Genomic DNA, 20783 nt, shown 5'->3' with positions numbered 1-20783 from the left:
CCTTGATATACACTGCTCTTCTCCAATTATTTTAGACTTTAATTCCCAGCATTCTGTTCCTATTTGTCCAATAGCTGGTACTTTTTGTCTTGTTTTTGTCCATTTTAGGATATCTATTGGTCTTAAGCTGATTCCTTCCCAAGGCCAGACTTTGGCCATTTGTGTATTTCCACAGATCCAGCAATTAGTAACATTTAACTCTTTACTGATCTTTTCCACTAAATCTATGAACAAGTTTTTCCCATGAGATGTTTCTAGGCTTCTTTCTCATTTATTGATGTTGTTACTTCTTTCTCTTTTATTAAGTTTGCTGTGCCTTTTTGATTGGACTTATGTTCAAAGCAAAGCCAAGCATCTGCTTATAGGACACTCCCCAGGCTGTCCTTGCTGGTAAGTGGCTATATTTTGTGAAATCCAGTAAGTCTTGACTTCCCCTAGACAGTTTGCTAAGAGAGGTTGGCACAGTTTAAGTTTAAATTTGTATGTACTCATATTAAAGATCCGGTTTCTTCCCCTCTGTAAAGGAGGTAGTCACATTTAGCACATGGGCTCTTCTGACTTCCCAGCGTGATGTTAAACAAGTAAGATCAGTAAGAGCATTCCCAGGAGTCTGGTATGAGGCATTCCCCTAAACTCTACAACTACTGAGCTGCACCCAGTGATTGGAGTGGCTGGTTTTAGGCGGAATGTAGACTCACCCAGCCTTGCCTCCTGGTTATGCTTTTCTCCTACAGAAGAGCTCGTTGGTTTTAGTACAGTTTTTTATTCTCTCAGTGTCAACACATTTGACTTTTCTTTACTAATTTATTTTTGCCCTGAAGGATGTTTTATAGGAGATTGCTTTGTACACTAAGATTGGAGTTAACTGGGGTATTTAAACTTTTTCACACAAAAACATGACCTAAAAACCTTGAACTCAATGGTCAGATGACTTTAAGAATTATCGGTATCCAAAATGATAGAAAAAATACTCCAAACAAATAACGAGTTATTTACTCCTATCCCTAATCCTATAAAATCACAATATACGCTGAAACAAACAAAGGCTGCAACACAAACTAAAAACTGTACATTCATTTATAAACACTAACTAATAATAAATGCAACAGAAAAGTATCTACTTGTCAAACTCAAAAGTAAAATATAAATAACATTAACTGCAATTTTTAACAGTTCTTAACAAGTTTTGTTTATTTAAACAGTTCTTAACAAGTTTTTGACTATTAACACTCTCTAATAGTCTTTAGGTCTCCTCTGGAGGGTTAGTTTTAGATCGTCTGAGTGATTAGTCACCGTCCATTCATTAGGAGACTTAGTAGGAGATGTGGTTGGTTTTGACTCTTCAGTGGGAGGTGGTGCAGGTCCTTTAGTCTGGGTTATATGTGTCCACCCCTTCTCTTGGGTCGTATGGCTGTATTGATGGTGAGTAGGACCTGAAAAGGGCCTTCAAACTTAGAGGTTAAAGGTGCAGAGTTCCATGATTTAACTAACACCCAGTCCCCTGGATTGATGTTATGTCCCTTAGTGTCTAAGGGAGAGGTTTGAGGGAGATAGCCCTTTTTCCTCAGATCTTTGAATCTCCTTCCTATGACCTTTACCTATTTTTGGGTGGCTGTCTTTCCTTCTGGATAAATTCCCGTGCTATACGGGCTTGTCAAGAAGGGGAGTCCAAACATCATTTCATAAGGTGAGACTCTTATACATGTTCGAGGCCTTGTTCTAATTGTAACAGTGCTAAGGGTAGACATCTAAGCCAATTCATCTAGGTTTCTGTAACTAATTTAGTTAACGTGTTTTTGATGGTTTTATTAATCCTTTCTACACTTCCGGAGCTCTGGGGATGCCAATGGGCTGTTCAACCTCCATTTCATTCCCAGGGCTTCAACAACTTATTTTAAGACTTGGGCAGCAAAATGTGGACCTCGGTCAGAATCGACATTATTTATCAACCCATATTGGGGAATGATGTTTTCTAGGATTGCTTTTGTGGCTGCTTGGGCTGTCTCTGTTTTGGTCGGGAACGCCTCTACCCAATGGGTGAGGTGATCCACGGTCACTAATAAGTGTCTGTATCCCTGAACAGGGGACATTTCTGTGAAGTCTACCTGCACACTTTGGAACGGCCGCAAGGCCAACTCTCTTCCCCCAGATCAGACAGTACTCTTCTCATTAATTTCTGATTAATTTGTTGGCAAGTTAAACATCCCTTGGTAACTGCCTTTGCTATGGTATGTACTCCCATGAACATATGATCCCTTGGAAAGTGGCCACATAAGCCTTATATTCCGCAATGGGTCAACTCATAGAACTCTGTCATCACCTTTCGGGCTGGAGCTTTATTTAAAATTTGCCGTCCATCAGGGGTCCACCATTCTCCATTTTCTTTTTGCTGTCCTCTCATCTTTTCTAACTCTCTTAATTCTTTCTCTCCAAAGGTGGGTCTTTCCTCTGTTCTTTCCCCACTAGGTGTTCCTTCTATCTAAAGAATTTTAATTGGACTACCTTGTTCTAAGGCTACTTCTTTCACTACTTGATCAGCTAATCAATTTCCCTTTATTTCAAGGGTGTCCCCTTTTTGATGAGCATCTATGTGAACTTCGGCTATCTCTGTTGGTTTCCTCAGGGACTCTATTATTAATTTTCTTAGCTCTTCATGTATTAAATTTTTGCCTTTAGAATTAAGGTACCCCTGTTCTTCCCATGTTTTTCCAAATGTATGGGCAATCCCAAATGCGTACTGGGACTCAGTATAGATTGTTCTTTTGTCTTTTTCTAGTAAAGGGCACAGATTTCACAGCACCGGGCACACCAATTTGAGGGTAGCTTTCCCATTTCCTCAACTTACGTATTCTGCCCATCTATGATTGCATACCCTGAGACCTGTTTACTGGCTACCATTTGTGATGATCCATCTGTAAATAAAATTCTCCCATATGGGAGCGGCCCTTTTTCTAAATCTTCTCTCACTTTAGTCTGCATTTCAATAATTTCTAAACAATCATGTTCCAGGTCTGTTAACAGCTCTCCTGTGAGGAACTGGGCTGGATTTAAACATTTTGAAGTGACACATTCAAGGCCCTTGGTACTTATTTGGATGACTTCATACTTTAGTATTTGGGAGTCGGTTAGCCACTGAGAGGCCTTGTGACTTAAAACATCTTTGACATTGTGTGGGGTATGAACCCGAATCTTCCCCTTTCAGGTTAGTTTCTGTGTGTCTTCTGTTAGCGTGGCTGTTGCCTCTATCACTTGCACACAAGCTGGCCACCCTCTGGCTACTGCATCTGGTAACTTGGAGAGAGATGCGACCGGCTTCCTGCATCCTCCCCAGTCCCGTGTAAGGACTCCGCAAGCTGTCCCCTCTTCCATGTTTACCAATAGGTCAAAGATCTTTTTAAGGTCTGATAGGCTCAGTACAGGGGCAGGGGACAATTGAAGTTTCAGATTCCGAAGCTGTTCCTTGTCATTTGAGGTCCAGGTTACAGGCTCTGATTCATTCAATTTGCCATATGGAAATTTAACACTCTTATTATACTGATCAAGCCATAATCTGCAATACCCAAACAAACCTAGTAATTTTCTAACGTCTCTTTTGGTCTTTGGGGCAGGGATGGACAGAATTCCCAACATTCTCTTGGGGCTTCACCTTTTATACCCTTGGGTGATTATATGTCCTAGATCTGTTACTTCTTGTTTCACAAATTGCAGTTTCTTTTGTGATACTTTTAGGCTTTTTTCCCCTAAGAAATTTAGGAACTCTATGCTAGAACTTCTACCTTTGTCTTGTTCTCCCTCTGATGCAAGTAAATCATCAACATATTGTAAAATATTTACCCCATTCTCAGGTTTAAACTGTTCTAGGAGTTCTTCTAGAGCTTGCCAAAGAGATTCGAGGATTCTCTAAACCCCTGGGGAAGACCTGTCCACCTTAGTTGCTGTTTTCTTTTCTTTTCAATGTCCTCCCATTCAAAGGCAAACCAGTTCCGGCACTCTTCAGCCAGGGGACATGCCCAGAAGTCATCCTTTAAATCCACGACTGATAACCGTGCATGCTCCTCAGGTACTTGGCTTAAAAGGGTGTACGGGTTTTGTACTACCGGGTGCCTCACAAGCATTCTTTTATTAACTTCTCTTGAATCTTGTGCTAATCGTTAACTTCCATCAGCTTTTCTCAAAGCTAGTATGGGAGTATTATGTGGAGACATGCATGGTGCTAAAATCCTTCCTTTAATAGCTGGTCAGTTACTGGGGCTGGTCCTTTCTTTCCCTCTGGGGAAATTGGATACTGCCTTACCTGAATGGGGGAGATGTCTTTCTGTATCTCTGCTTTTATTCGTGGCATATTCAAACAACCAATTTTTCCCTCCCCCATCCATGTGTTTGGATTGATTTCATCTATGTCTCCCTTTGTTAAGACCATTACTTGTACTACCATTTTTCTTTCTTTTGGGATTACTCCAGTTCTCAATTTGATTTGTAAATCATGTCCTAATAAATAACAACCTAACTTGTGGATGTAAATGAAATTAGCTCAACACTTTCTTGAATTTCCTCTAATTTCTACATCTTCTATAATCTGGGCCTCCAATGGTTCTCCTTTGGCCCCTCGTACTTTGCAGACCTTTTTACCGACTGTGATTCCTGTTGTTATTTTAGTCACACATGACTTGTCTGCTCCGGTATCAACTAAAACTTCAAATTCATCATTCTGGGGACAATCTCGAAATTTACAAAGGGCTCTTCCAGATGATTCATTAAATTCCCCAGGGCATACAACCCTTGACACCCCTATTCTGCATACTTCTCGTTTCTTCTTAAGATGTTCTCTAGAGCTTCTTGCTCCCAGGCTATGGCTTCATCTAATTGGAGTTTCTTACAATTTCTCTTTAGATGTCCTTTCTCTCCACAGTAATAACAGTATTTGTCACTGGGTAGAGCCCTAGTCCCTTTTGGTCCAATGAAACCTTTGTCTCTTCTAAGTGGTTCTACTGGCCTGTATTTGTTGGCTCCTCCACTTTCTCTGACTATGGCTACCACAATTTTAGCTTTTCTTTTTGTCTTTTTTTCTTCTCTTCTCAGATATACTCTTATGGCTTCTCTCAGCAGTTCATTATACTTTTTTCCTGCCAGTCCTTTATTCTTTCTAACTTTCATCTGATAGCACGCCAGGATTTACTTATAAATTGTACCTTGAGAAGGACTTGGCCTTCTGGGCTATCTGGGTCAACATCAGAGTAAATCTGGAAGTTTTACTTTACCCTATTAAGCCATGGTGCTGAGGTCTCGTCTTTTTCCTGGGTGCTGTTAAATGCTAACCTGGTATTACTCCCTCTAGGGACTGATTCTTTTATCCCTCTGGTCATCAGGGACCTGTAATCTCTCATGTTCCTTCTCTCCTCTTCTTGATTAGAGTCCCAGCTAGGCTCCACTAAAGGCTTTTTTTTTTTGTCACCTGGGGGCCTGGGTTGGTTTTCTTGCTCCCAAATTTTCATTCCTGCAGTTCTTATTAATCGAGTCTTTTCTGGGGAAAATAGGATGTTAAAGGTGGAGTTCAATTCTCCCCATGTATAAATATTGGGGGCTAAAAATGGATTAATTTGATTTGCTATTCCTACTGGGTCTTCCACTAAATTTTGCAATTCTTTCTTAAAATTCCTTAATTTGGATGCAGTCAAGGGAGCATTTACAAATCCAATCTCTCTGGCCACCCTGCCCATGGGAACTTCTCTGAGGGGGAACAATTTTTCCACTTTACCCACTTTGGACCGGGTGTTACAACATCAGCTATGGAGGCTGACTGGGTAACTTCACTCTTGGGCATGAGATTCTGAGATGTTTTTTGGCTTCTCATTTGTGCTGTGGGAGGCAGAGCAGGAACTTGCTGGTGAATAAGGGGTGCATGAGATGGTTGAGGTAAGGGGACAGTAGTGAAGGGTAAAGAGAGTAAGGAGAGGGTAGAGGGGAAGGTGTTGGAGGTATAACTGGGTTAGGAGGTGGTAAAGGAATGACAGCTGGGAGGGGAGGAGGAATTGGGTCCACAGCAAGAAGAATTGGAGGAAGGATTTGAGGTACTGCAAGGGTAGGGTGAAGTAAGTGGTCAAGGAGGTCCCAATTTTTGTTAGCCTTCCCAGCCTCTTCTTCTTTTACTTTACTAGCTTGCTTTCCCTCTTTTAATTTATAGACTCTTGTATTTTCCTCCTCTGAGGCGTGATTTAGCCAACAGGTGACATTCTGTATGTGATGGGCCTTTTGCAGGAACTTGGGGCAAAACAGAACGTGCATCACCTTCGGACAGAGAGGTAGGTATCTCAGGATATGTTTAAGGATGTTGTTAGCTCATGCAAAATGAAAATTAGACAGGTGAAAGCTTAAGACTTAACCAGGCCACATCTGTGAAGAATAATAAAAATGTTTCTATAAGTACATTAATGGCAAAACAAGGTACAAGGACAATCTCCATTCATTATTAGGGGAGATGTGGTTACCAAATATGAGAGAAAGGCTGAGGTACTTAACCCCTTCTTTGCCTCAGTTTTCAAGAATAAGTCAAGTTGTCCTCAAGAAAAGTGTTCTCCTGAGCTGGTGGATGGGCACAGGGAGCAGAACAGCCCCTGTAATCCAGAAGGAAGCAGCTGGGGACCTGCTGAGCCACTCAGATGCTCACAGGTGTGTGGGATCAGATGGGATCCATCCCAGGGGGATGAGGGAGCAGGTGGATGAGCTCCCCAAGCTGCTCTCCATCATTTACCATCAGTGCTGGCTCAGCAGGGAGGGCCCAGAGGACTGGAGGTGCCAGTGTGAGCCCATCCCCAAGAAGGGCTGGAAGGAGGAGCTGGGGAACTCCAGGCCTGTCAGCCTGACCTGGGTGCCCGGCAAGGTTTTGGAACAGATCACCCTGAGTGCCATCCCAGGGCACCCACAGGATGGCCGAGGGATCAGAGCCAGCCAGCGTGGATTCCAATGTCTGCATGGAAAGGTCTGGATGAGGGGAATGTGTCCAACATCAGCAAATCTGCAGATGACACCAAACTGGGTGTGAGTGTGGATCTGATGGAGGATGGAGGTAGGAGGGCTCTGCACAGGGCCCTGGACAGGCTGGATCCAGGGCCGAAATCCAACAAGGTGAGGTTTAATAAGTCCAAGTGCTGGGTCCTGCACTTTGGGCACAACAACCCCTGCAGTGCTACAGGCTGGGGACAGAGTGGCTGGACAGCAGCCAGGCAGAAAGGGACCTGCAGGGACTGATGGACAGCAGGCTGGACATGAGCCAGCAATGTGGCCAGGTGGCCAAGAATGCCAATGGCTCCTGGCCTGGATCAGGAATGGTGTGGCCAGCAGGAGCAGGGCAGGAATTCTTCCCCTGTGCTCAGCACTGGTTGGGCAGCACCTCGAGTGCTATGTCGAGTTCTGGGTCCCCTGGGGTGGGGAATTAGAAGAAATTTGTATCAGGAAGAGTAAAGAAAGCAAATGTGAAGCAGAGGAAATGCTCAGGGCAGTTTGGGGGTGGCTGTCAGGCAGCACTGGCTCTGAGCAACAGCGTCTGCAGTGGGACAGGAAACTCCCAGCTGATGGGAACAAACTTTCTGGCTGACTGCAGAGGCCCGGACAAAGCTGAGTGGTTTCCCTGGTGTCCCCCAGCCCTTGCTGGCCCCAGGGGCTGATGGCATTTGTGCTCCCTCAGGTTCATGTCCCCACACCAAAAGCATGGGGGTGCTCCCCTTCTGTGTGGAATGCAAACAGGGGCTGCTGAGCCAGTGCTGCCGTGTCTGTGCCTGCAAGGATGGGTCACCTGTGTGAGCTGGGGGAGAGGCCAGGGCTGCAGAGGGGGGATGTTGTTGGCAGCTCCATGAGGATGCTCTGGGCCACTGCCCTGAGCTGTCCAGCACACTGGGGATGGATCAGCCCCTGCTCTGCTGCTCCTTCCCGTCTGCCCCAGGGCCCTTGCAGAGCCCCAGCCATGCTGTTTGCCCCCAGCCTGCCCACAGCCAGCCTGGGGCTGCTCACGGGGGTTTTCTGTGCTGAGCATTGGCCTGGGTGTGTTCTTGAGAGAGCCTGGGCAAGGAGCCTGGAGCCCCCAGGCCCTGGGCTGAGGCATCAGTGCTGCCTCAGCAGTGCCCATGGCCTGTCCCTGCTGCAGCCCCGGCACTGCCACCCCCAGGGCTGTGCCCGGCCCCGAGAGCACTCAGGCCCTGCAGCAACACCAGGGCCAGCAGGGCAGCGGGGCAGGGCCACGGCAGCAGCACTGGCAACACCAAGTGCTGCTGCTGCTGCTGGGCACAGCTGCTGGGCCAGCCCTGATCTGCCCCAACTCTGCACACAGACATTGCTGCTGCAGCTCCAGAGAAGGCAACACAAGGGCATCTCTGCAGAAAACTTGGCTGGGAGTTCCTTTATTTACTTTAAAGTCACCCAGAGTGCAGCCCCTCATTGACACAGTCTGTGGCCACAGGCAAGTTGGAGAGAAAAAAAAAAAAAGTAAATGGCAGAAACAATGACATTTTTTCTGGACTATATTTAAACATAAAACAAAGAAAAGAACCTCCACACTTAAGCAAAAAAGAAGTAGCAAAGATGACTTTGATTACAAGTTATATGTAGATATTGCCCAGCAGTTTAATGTTTCTGAAAGCATGCAGTCATCAGTGTCCACACTGCAGCCTTGAGCTCCTGGTTCCTCAGGCTGTAGATGAGGGGGTTCAGGGCTGGAGGCACCACTGAGTACAGAACTGACAGGGCCAGATCCAGGGATGGGGAGGAGATGTTGGGAGGTTTCAAATAGGCAAATGTGGCTGTGCTGATAAACATGGATAGCACGGCCAGGTGAGGGAGGCAGGTGGAAAAGGCTTTGTGCCGTCCCTGCTCAGAGGGGATCCTCAGCACAGCTCTGAAGATCTGCACATAGGAGAAAACAATGAACACAAAACAACTGAATACCAGACAGGCACTGACAGCAAGAAGTCCCACTTCCCTTAGTTGGGATTTGGAGCAGGAGAGCTTGAGGATCTGTGGGATTTCACAGAAGAACTGGCCCAGGGCATTGCCATGGCACAGGGGCAAGGAAAATGTATTGGCTGTGTGCAGCAGCGAATAGAGAAAGCCACTGGCCCAGGCAGCTGCTGCCATGTGGGCACAAGCTCTGGTGCCCAGGAGGGTCCCGTAGTGCAGGGGTTTGCAGATGGACACGTAACGGTCGTAGCACATGATGGTCAGCAGATAAAACTCTGCTCCAATGAAGAACAGAAAGAAAAAGGTCTGAGCAGCACATCCAGTGTAGGAGATGTCCCTGGTGTCCCAGAGGGAATTGTGCATGGCTTTGGGGACAGTGGTGCAGATGGAGCCCAGGTCACTGAGGGCCAGGTTGAGCAGGAAGAAGAACATGGGCGTGTGCAGGTGGTGGCCGCAGGCTACGGCGCTGATGATGAGGCCATTGCCCAGGAGGGCAGCCAGGGAGATGCCCAGCAAGAGACAGAAGTGCAGGAGCTGCAGCTGCCGCGTGTCTGCCAATGCCAGCAGGAGGAAGTGCCTGATGGAGCTGTTGTTGGACATTTGCTGGGGCTGCACATGGGGACCTGTTCATGGAGAAAGGACAGTAAAGACTTAGGGGAGGTACCTGTAAACAAAATCAAGGCCATTTCCCATACATCCTCCTCGGTAACACACAGACATTGTCTTTAATTTTTAAGAGTTCTGAGGTTTTCTTCATAAGCTCCCCCCATGTCTCTGCTGGTAGTTTTGGATATCAAACCATAAGCATGTCTGAGGCCCTCAGGGAGAACAGAGTGAGTTCCCTGGGTCAAGATGATGAATGCAGACTGAGGAGAGATGGTCTGTCATTCTGACCTGTTCAGTTTCTTTGGGCTTTGAACTTTCTCAGGTGGAAGGTGACCACCTTCTTATGCTTCCCTTAAAATGCCACCACCTACCGCTTAGAGCAGATGCATCCACCACAGCCCAGCTCCACATTTGTAGCCAAGGACTCACTTTGCTCATTTCACCAACCCAGCAGCATTTTCTGTGTCACAACACCTCTGCCTTTCCCCATCAATCTCATAACTCAGAAATGCTCCAGGACAGGTTTGCACCCTGGATTGAAGCCCCCAGCTTGGACTGAAATCTCAGGGACACTTCCAAGTGTCCTTATGATGGCATTGGATGGAGGAAGATGCAGCTCCTTCCCTGGCTGCACTGACAGCATTGCCCAGAGCCGGGCTCTGGGGACAGCGTCACCCTGAGCCAGCTGTGCCCCCTGCCAGAGCCCCCAGTGCCAAGCAGCTGCTCCCAGCCCTGTGCTCTGCAGAGGGAACTGGGCCCGGGGCTGCAGAGCTGCCCCACAGCTCTGCTGCAGCTCTGCCTGCACAGGAGGGGCTGCACGCCTTGAAGCCCTGGCCCTGAGGGCAAAGGCTTGGCTGGGGGCACAGGAGGGAGGGGGCTTGTTCAGAGGGAGGGGCTGCACTGCAGGGGATCCTGTGGGCATCTCTAAACTCTCCCTGCCACAGCATCTCTGGGTATTGTTTTCTCTCCTTGCCTGATCTTCCCTCTGCTTCCTGGAGATTTCCCTCCTGCAGGTGTTTCCCTGTGCCTGATCACTCCTTGCCAGCACTCACAGACCCCAAATCTCTGTGAACTTATTGATCACTTAAAGTAACAATTCAGATGTCTCAGGAATTTGTCAAAATTCATAATCAACCTTTAATATTTATCTCTCCTCCCTGCCATTCTCCACTAGTAGGAAACTGAGTACAAAGTATTAGGAAATGTCCTTTTTTTGCCAAAATATTTATCTTAGAAATATTGTATGACTGATCAGAACCCCTCAGCATTTTAGACCTTCACGAGCATTTCACCTCCCCTGCACCAGAAATACCCAGAGTAGTACTCACAGAGTCTGTAGGCAGTGGGATGTTCCAGCTTTAGGAGTTCACTGCAGGTGCTGCAGCTGCATTGTCCTGCAGCCAGAGTTCCTGTGCCAAGGGCTGGCAGTGATTCTGTCCCAGGCACTTCTCAGCACCTTCCCAGCCCTGAATGACTGAAGCTCTCTGTGCCTCTGTGCTGTGCCCGGGGTGGCTGCAGGCAGTGTCCCAGCCCTGCTGGGCTGGCAGAAGAGCTGCTCATCAAGAGAAATGTGCTTTTGAAGCTCCTCTTGGTTACCAGGAATTGCCTCTGTGCCAGGAGCCCAGCCCAGCTCAGCAGCACAGACAAAGCACCAGGACTTGAATGAGCCTCTGGGGCTTTGTGCTCAGGCCCTGAACATCAGTCCCTGAGAGGGAGCTGAAGAAACTTCTCCAGAACTCCAAGTCAGAATCCAACTGCAAAGTTTCTTGGACTTTTAATGGGTCCCACTGAGGGACACAACTGAGAAAGTGTCCCCAGGCCCCAAGCAGAGCAGAGAACTGGAGGCAGTGATGACAGGTGGGCACAAAGAGAAGCAAAGTCTTGGTGCCCTGGGGCACAGCAGTGTCTGTGCCACCAAGGCCTGGGAAGAGACACCTTGTCCTGAGGCCCTGAGGCCTCCTGGCACAGCCTCAGCCAGGCTGGGCACTGTCAGCCCCTTGTCCTGCCCTCAGCATCTCCCCCTAGCCCACATCCCAGTGGCCTCAAGGATCTGCTGGAAGGAGTCCCTGGGGAGCCTTGCTCAACAATGGCCCTGGGGGCTCCTGAATGCTCCCTGTAGGGACTGCAGGATTTTGAAAGAACTTTGGGTTTGGCTTTTGCCTTGAGTCTCTGAGATGTCTCTGCCATCCTGGCCTCCAATTATCTGCTGTACTTAGTCCCTGGAGAGGCTTTGTCAGTAACAACACTCAGTTGGGCTCATTAATACTACAGGGTACTTCAGTTATTTTAAGGTACTTGGTGTTTCCCTTTTAATACACATTGTGTGAGAGGTTTTACAATCATGGCCCCAATTATCTGCTTTAACAAGTCCCTTGAGAGCTTTGCACTGACACTCAGTAGGGCTCTTTAGCACTTTGAGATACTCAAGGTTTTTAAGGTACTTTATGGATTTAAGGATACTTTTAGGTACTTTTATGGATTTTTCTTCTGACACTGAGTCTCTGAGACCTTTTTGTGCCATCCTGGCCTCCAATTCTCTCGTCCAAGGAGTCCATGAGGATCCTGTGTTGGGTATCTTCCCCCTTTTCTCTTGTACAACAAAGATGGAACTGAAAGAATTTTCTAAGACTTTCTAAAAGCATCCCAACAAAAATGGGAAAATTAACAACACAACAACAACCACTAAGAGAATGAATAGTCCTGTTTTAGATAGACATCATCCAACCCTTTAGTCCTCAGGATTGGAAGAGTTTATTGAACCAATCTTTGTTTTCCACTTGAAGCTTCTTCAACCCTTCCTTCAGTACCTGAATGCTCTTGTGGATTGACTCGCTGTGGATGGAGACGTTCATGCAACACATACCCTCAGAGTCTACACAGCCATGCTTATGTGCACAGAGTAAAAACTCTATCGCTGTTCTGCAAGGTGGCATGTTTGATGGTCTCTATGTCTGAGAGCAGGCCACTCAATGTGAGGGAGTAGCATTGCTTTGCTTACTTAACAGGCACCCAAGATGGTCTGATTGTCCTAAAGCTTTAGCTGCAGCCACTCAAGGCAGTCCACATTGGGGGTGCTACCATCCGATATCTGGATTAAAGCTTGCAAAGCCATCTCTTTGATATCATCCAATACTTCTCTCAAGACACCTGCTGCATGATCATCTGGTAGGCTGTGTTGTCCTTCTCCAGCTGGATGATTGTTTGTCAATTCTGCCCTTGCCTCATTATTAGCATAGTCTGCTATTAATTGATTTAGTAAACACTTCCATCCCCCTTCCCAAAGGGTGTATTCTGTAGGTGACAACAACATGGTCATAATATATTTTAAATCATATGAGGTTGAGACATGTGCTGTAATTATGGGCCTCATTAGTCCATTAAAACAAGGCAAGTCCTTCCTATGGTCTTTAGCTGCCCTACACAGATCTTTGAGTTCCCCGTAAACCAATGGCTGATAGCTGGGATTCTGCCCCCTTCTTTCATAACATACCGGGGCAACGAGGAGTTTCGAGACTATTGGCCAGTCTCCTTCCTTTACTGCTTCTTTCTGGATCCTTTCCTGGGGATCTTCTGGGTTTGAGGGGCAAGGCGGCTCTGGGGAATCCAAACTGTTTTTTAAGGAGGAAGAATAACTTGGAGGAGAAACATTTGGATTAGAAATAGTATGACAGTTGGGCTTAGTATCTGTGACCATGGGGTTATATTTTTGCCGGAGGGTGAGGCAAAGGGCACTGCCATTTTGTCAGGTGCTGGGGAGGAAGGGCCTTGATTTAGGATGGCAAACAACTGGGCTGGCATTCTGGAGGCATGGCCCAGGCTGAAGGTGGAATGATTGAAAGTGGGGCCATGACCTGCAGTTCTGGGGGTGGAGTCTGGAGGTTCATTCAGGGCGGAAGAGAAGGTTGTGGTAGCAGGAAGTGGAGGAGCCAAGATGGAGGGAGGACAGTCAGGCTCAGGGGCATCTGGAAAATTTTTAATGATCTACTTCACAATTGATTTTTATTTGTTCTTTGAAGATATTTGGTCATGATCAGTGAGAATTAACTTAGAGCATCCATATATGCACTTTTCTACTTTGGAGATTTGGCTGCCCATTTTTCTCTTTCTCCACCTTAGGTGGAACAGCCACTGGAACACCCCAAATCAATAATGGCACTTGGGTGCATATTGTAAAAACACAGTGGTAAAATGGGCAATAATTGCCCTGCGTTTCCCTAAACCCACCTGCAATCCTATACAGGTGAAACTGTCGTTGTCCCTGGGGATCCTGGCCGAGATCCCTCAAAACAATGATGAATCTGCCAGCCTGACACAATCCAAAATCCTGGGGAGCACTGGTCTATCCATCAGCTAACCACTCTGATGAGACTAAATGTCACGGTCTCTGTTTGGGTGGCAAAGGTCGCAATGAGGGTGGCTGTGACAAACCTTTCTGGTTCCCCAGCTTCAGGGCAAGGGTGGTGAAAATGAAAAGAAGCAGATGCTGGGGAAGATGAGACAGGAAAGCCTTATAAATATGATTGCCTGGCAAAAGATTTTGAGAATATGGAAACTATAAGTGAGATTAAAATGAAATCAAGCTTTGAGACACCAAGCCTTAGTTACTGAACAACTGGAAAACAATGGTATGGCCAGCTGAAAGTAATCTTCCTTTGATGAAACAATACCCTCTGCTTGCAGACAGATCCAAGGGTCAGAGCAGACCCTACTAGCTTGGCAGAAGGAGTCCAAAGAGTAGTTTTAAGGGTTTAAAATGTAGCACAGTATGGTAATGTAACCATTCTTATAGACTGTATATAAATGCTATAAGATTTGTATCTTGTACTAGATTGGTTAGTGAAAATTAGAATATGCAGCACAGAAGAAGATTTATTGTATTGTAATGGGAACTCCCCTCCTCTTTTGGGCATCCATTTTGGGTGTCTCTTTCGATCTCCTCTTTCGGGCCTGCTCCGAGCTGTGGCTGGCAGCTTCAAACAAGGCCCCTGCACCCACACCCTTTGCAATAAACCACAAGTTCCAATACCTGGCTTCAGATATCTCTTGTCTCTGTCCTTCCCAACTGCCTTAGCCCCCAATGATCCTACAAGCAGGATCAATGGAGTTGCCCAAAAAGAACTTTAGTAACAGGGTGAAAAACAATTAACATGGAGAAGTCAAGCACAGTACAAGAGTTGGGATTCAAAGACCTGAGATAAAGGCGAAGCAACAATATAGTGACCAGTATCTTAATGGTCTATTGGTTCCATGAAGGCTCGCTGTGTCCAATGGCCCCTTGGTTCCATTGGGGCCCAGTAGTGCAACAATGATTCCCTTGGTTCCACAAGTACCCAAAGTGTCACAATGGCCCCTTCCTTCCATGAGGCCCTGCAGGGTCACAATGGTTTCCATGATTTCATGGGGCCTTGGAATGCCACAATGGTCTCCATGGGTCCATGGTGCCCTGCGGGATCACAATGGCCCTTTGACTCCATGAGGCCCTAAAATGCTACAATTGTCTTTTGGTTCCAGAAAGCCTCACGGCTTCACACTGGCCCCTTGGGACCATGCAGCTCAACAGAGCCACAATTATGCCCTTGGTTCCACAAGGCCCCACAGTGTCACAGTGGCCCCCTGGATCCATGGTACCCTGCAGGATCAAAATGTTCCCCTTGGTTCCAAAAATTCCTACAGTGTAACAGGTTCCACAAGGGCCTGCAGTGTCACCATGGCCCATTGGTTCCACAATCCTCCACAGTGTCACAACAATCAACAATCTCCATAGGAAGGAAACAAGTGAGTCCCAGTGGTGCAGGGGTAGATGAGAGGCAATCACCAGAGGCCAAGTCTAGCCAGGTTTGACTGTATGGGCAGATTTTGTCTGGGAGTAACCCTTGGATATAGAGAATTTTAGACATGGAATCCCAATTTTGGTGAAGGCGCCTAGACAAGAAAGGCAGTTCTTTCTCACAGGAAGGAAAGCACAGAGCCCCAGTGCTTCGCAGTCAGATGGGAAGTGGCCCTTGACATGTCAAATTCAGTGGGACCTGCCAGACAGCCTCCAGGAGGCCAAACCAGGCAGACTTGTTCCATGTTCCTTTGATTTCATGGAGCCCCATACTGTCACAATGGTCTCATTATTCCATGAGGTCTCGCAATGTCACAATGGCTTCTTTGTTTCATGAGCCCCAACAGAGTCACAAGGGTCCATTGTCTCCATGTAGCCCCGCTGTGTCACAATGGTTCCTTTTATATATTGGTCCCACAGTTTCATTATTGACCCTTCCTTCCACAGGGCCCCTTGAGTTGCACAACAGTACCCTTGATTCTTTGAGGTTCTGTAGTGTCACCGTGGTGTCCTTCGACCTGCATTGTCACAACTGACCCATGAGGTTCCGTAGTGCCACGGTGGTCGCTGTCAGAGGCTGGATGAGATCAATGTTCCGAGACACCTTCGGATGCTCGGAACACCCATGTGGGGCCAGGGCCGGGTCAGGCCTTGGTTTGTGGTGGGACAGAACCCACTCACAGCCCTGACCTGGCAGAGCTGTCAATCACATAGCAGATGCTGTGCCAACGCCACTTTGATTGGCTGAGCTGTCAATCAATCACACACTACCAGCTGGTGCCTACCCTTAATCTGATTGGACAAGCAACTGGCAGTCCCACCCCAGGGGCAGGCCCATGAAGGTCCACGGGGTTAAAAGCCAGAGCACGAGGCCAGCCCCTGGCCTGCATCCCAGTTTCTCCTGGGGTTCCTCTGTTGGTGTAGCTGGAATCTGAGTAGTTGGTACCTATGTGTGTGTCTTTCTATGGATCTTCTGTCTTTCTGATGTTCTCTATTTGTTCTCCTTCTAATCCTACTTACCTGGAACATTTTGGGTAACTAAACATCTTAAGGGTTGAAGGTCTTTAGGTTAAATGGGCTAAGTTAATGAAGTTAATGCTTTGGTAAGAGTTTTATGTTGAAGTGGATGTTGTAATAAACCCTTTGCCCAAGTTCCTTGACTGTCGATATTTTGCCAGTAAAATTTTGTGTCATTTGGACATTTTAGCTCAGCTGGTTTTTGCATGGTGCTTGTATCACTGAGGCGGTGGGTTCAATCCCTGTGTGGGCCATTCACTAAAGAGGTGGACTTGATGATTCTTGTGGGTCCCTTCCTACCAAGAATATTCTTTGCATCTGCCCATGTTGACAATATCTGGTTGGTGTTTCTCCTGTGCACCTAACACAAGTCAAGGAACCTTTGGTTACCCCCAGCATTTCAGTGTTCTGGGGTGTTCCAGCCTTGTAGGCTCACAATGGTCTCTTGTTCCCAATAGGCCCCACAGTGTCACACTGGCCCCTTGGTTCCACAGGCCCCAACAGTGCCACAATGATCCCCTTGGTTCCACAACTTCCCACAGTGTCCCACTGGTCCCTTGGTTCCATAAGGATCTGGAGTGTCACATAGTTTTATGACATTCGTCCTTGCTGCCCCTCACATCCCCCTGCCCCACAAACAGCCCCAAGCCACTCGTGAGGGACAGGCCCTGGTGTCCCAGGCTGGGCTCAGGGCTTGGCCTTTCTGCTTTCCCCAGGATGGTGCTAAAGTGGCTGGAATCAGAAATGCAGCCCAGCCCCTCCCAGCTCCTCTAATCTCTGAGCACCAGCTGGAATGCAAGGGCATTGATTTCCTGCTCAATTCCCAAACACAACACACACTGATTCCCTGGGGGCTGTTAACCTGAAACTGCCAGTGCTGGAAAAGGGCAGAAAAGACTGAGAAAAAGCTCCCTGGAGAAGGAGAAATTACACAAGGCTTCTCCTTCTAGCAAACAAACAAACAAACAAATAAACAAACAAAATATGAAAGTGTTACCCACTCCAGTGTCTAAAGCACTTGGATGCAGTGAGGGGATGTTTGGCAGGGAAACAGCCCTCGTGCTGAGCATTGGCTCTATGGATCCAAGGCAGGGATCTATGGCAGTCTGCCTGAAGGTCCCTCAAGAGCCCCCATGGTCCAGGCTAAAGCTCCCTCAGCCCCTCCTCCCTGGCCTTGTGCTGCACCCCTTGCCCAGCTCCCCTGTCCCTCTGTGCCCACGCTGCAGCCCCTCCATGACTTTCTGCTTCCCAGGGCCCACAGCTGCACACAGCACTCCAGCTGTGGCCGCAGCGCTGCCCAGCACAGGGCCACGCTCCCTGCCCTGCTCCTGCTGCCCCACTGCTGCTGGCACAGCCACCGTGCCCTTGGCCTTCTGGGCCCCCTGGCCCCACGCTGCCTCATCTTCAGCTGCTCACGGCCGCCAGCCCTGCGTCCTTTGGGCCCACACAGCTCCCCAGCCACAAAGGTGCCCATTGCGCTTCAGATACAGCAGGCACCATTGCAAGATGGCCTTCCTGTTCTACCACCTCATGTTCCAAGTAGATATCATAAAGTTTGATAGGAATAGGATTCTAAGTCCCTCTGTTTAAATTAAAATGATCTAATTCAACTGTACAGGAAATTGCTCTTAATTAAATTTTCCCTATCTGCTGTCAGCAAGCATCGTTCTCTTTTCAAAACTAGGTTTTTAGTTCTTCAAACTCTGAGAAGGAAATTTAAAAATATCTATCTCTGCCGTTACTATTTTTGTTCCAGGCATGAATATGGATTTTCTTTTGGCCTTCCTAGCTCGCCCTGTACAGTCTATTGCTACTGGCCCAGCTCACATCTTCCTCTACTATTCTTAAACACCAGGAACATGAAATGTTCCTTTCTCACTCACCTCAGGATCTTCAGCACTGCTGAATACACGCTTCAGGTGACCTGTAGTGGGAAGAGAAAATGAACCAGATGCTGTCAGAAAACTGCCTGGGCTGCTGAATCCCACAGAACAAGTCAACCCAAACAGAGATGATTTCCCGTTTTATAACATCCCTCCAGGAGACACATTTCATTCACACAGCTAGCAAGAGATCAGGACAATCTTCTTGCTTGTGCCTACACTTCGGCCTGTTTAGCCAGTAATTGAATACAAATATGATCAAGAAAATGCAAAGTGTTTTTCTTTAACACTCAATGCTCCTGTTCTACCAAACACATAAAACAGCTTCTGAAATTTTCTCCTTCAGGTACTCTTATATTTATCACTCAGTGTCATGCACTAATTCTGATTAACTTGCAGCAAACAGTTGCCCAGAAAAGCTTCCCCATAATCCCCCTGCAGGTCGTGCAGTTCTATTGTGGAAGAGCACAGCAGCACTTCCTTTCAAAGGGAACAACTATTTTAGCACTCAGTAAAAGGTCAAGTTAGTCAAATCCTTTCATGACAAAATTTAAAAAGAAAGAAGCTTTCTCTGAATTCTGGGAAAAACTGCAGAGTTTTAAGAAGGCCTTAAAGAAGGTCTGCCAGTCTACATTTTCAAAGGTGTCTTGCTTGTCCCAGCAACCTGAGGAAATGACAGACTCTGCTGCCACAGACTCTCCCGTGCAGGGAACGGAAGCCCTGCAGGTTCCCCTGCAAATGCTGCCCCTGTGGCTACAGACATCCCCTTTTAGCTGAACCTCTTGACAGGAGCTTTACCAAACCACTGGCATCCTAAAGCTCTTTCTGTTTCAAAATCAGAAACTCAGCCACCAAGAAAGAGCAGGAAGACATACAAAAGCCAGGTTAGGATACACCCTAACCTAAGCAGAAGGGAAGCCTCTACTTATGTGCGAAATCCGTAAAATAATAAATGGAATAAGTAATGCCATATGCAGCAAAAGCTGCAGTGGCCAGATGGTTAAATATTGGCATTTCTGCAATTTTTCTAAAAGCTAAAAAAACAAGCCTCTTGTCAGTGGGCAGCGGCCTACTGACAGATGCTTTGACCAGGAAGGTTCTCCTGATCTGAGCAAGGCCTGGGGCTGCTCTGACACTCAGGCCTTCTGTGCACCAAGGCAACCTTTTGATGTCACTATGACGAGGTGGCAACCATGCCCTGACATCACAAAGGAACAGCTCTGTGTTGGTCTGTGAGTTGATGCAAAGCAATAACCAACCTTCCCTACAGCAAACACAAAAGAGCCAGGGAAGTTCTTCTCTGTCACAAAGCAGTAAAAATCCCCCCCATGGGCCAAACCTCAGGGATCCAAGAGGAACTCCAGGAGTGCCCCAAGCACCTACAGCCTGTACCCCAGCTGAGCACTCAGATGGGAAACAAGCAAAGGAAACCAGACCAAGAAAATGGCCCACATCATTGCACATGTGAGAAATGACTCTCACTTTTAACATTTTAAAGCTTTAGTAAACCTTAACAAAGGACTGAATAAGGAAAAATTGCAGCATTGGGAGTCTCTGTGACTAGCAGCCACGTTCTCATCTACAAAAAGGATGCTCTGCCTTTTATACCCTTAGCCCCTCCAAAAGTTTTGTCAGTCAACTCTTTCTCTGCTTTCCACTGGAGGAGATTATTTTCTTGCATCCTGACTGGAGGTCAGGTGTTGTTACACCCTGCCTGCTGGTCACAAGCCAGCCCTCCCCAAATGCCCTGACTACCAAGGCTGTTACAAGGGGGACGGGAAAGAGGACTATGGGAGGATATATTACAATACCATCACTACACATTTGAACATCCACATAACATCTGCTTCTTAATTGTCAGAGCCAACCATTGCATTACTTGTCTAGAACACACAGAACCAGGAGAGAGGCCACTGTTGGCATCACAGCTGAAATCCTTCCTAACAAATCTCCCCACATATTTGCACCTTTATTGGACATGCCCAGGGCTCCGGTGCGTGTACATCTCTGCCTTTCTTCCCCTTTGGCAGCAGTCGAACTGGCAGCATCTGCCCGCCAGCAGCAGCTGCTCCAAGCTGGGAACGCCACTGGCCATGCTGATTTCCAGAGGCTTCTGTGTGCCAGGGGAAGCCAAGGCAGGAGCGGGTTGAACGGTGCTGGCGCTGCTGCTGCTCTGTGCCAGAGAGCCCCGGCTGGGCAGGGCACGGTGCCCACTGCGCTGCGGGCTCCTTCTCCTGCCACAGCTGGGCACACCTGGAAACAAGGCATGACAACCTGTGGGCAAGCCAAGGGGTTTCTGGGGCTGCACTGCTCTGCACACACCCAGCACACCTGCAGCACAGAATTTTAACCCTCAAACAGGTAAACCAAAGGGAAACAGCTGGAAAAGATTTCATTTCAACCATTCTTTATGCTTCAATAGAAATTACCAAAATGAAAGTCACCGAGCAGGGCCCAATTCACACTGCCAGCTCAGTGTGAGAAAAGAGGCATTACTTTATTTC

General features: G+C 47.4%; 2 protein-coding genes across 2 annotated transcripts in view; one reads left to right on the top strand and one right to left on the bottom strand.

The window, feature by feature from the left end:
* Window positions 1-20783, top strand: part of LOC131096396 (zinc finger protein 271-like) — a 459223-nt gene that overhangs the window by 340585 nt on the left and 97855 nt on the right. The window lies entirely within an intron of this gene.
* LOC131096470 (olfactory receptor 14J1-like) lies at window positions 8614-9546 on the bottom strand. Its single transcript, XM_058044808.1, has one exon. It carries the CDS (start codon window positions 9544-9546, stop codon window positions 8614-8616), a length of 933 nt encoding a protein of 310 aa, XP_057900791.1.

This window comes from Melospiza georgiana, unplaced genomic scaffold (genome assembly GCF_028018845.1).
Source record: "Melospiza georgiana isolate bMelGeo1 unplaced genomic scaffold, bMelGeo1.pri scaffold_29, whole genome shotgun sequence".
In the NCBI taxonomy this organism is placed as follows: Eukaryota; Metazoa; Chordata; class Aves; order Passeriformes; family Passerellidae; genus Melospiza; species Melospiza georgiana.
Note: the sequence above shows the minus strand (reverse complement) of the source record. Positions and strands in the feature narration are given on the sequence as shown.

Coding starts and splice junctions, on each gene's coding strand:
- LOC131096470 (XM_058044808.1), bottom strand. CDS start 9,546: ATGTCCAACAACAGCTCCATCAGGCACTTCCTCCTGCTGGCATTGGCA.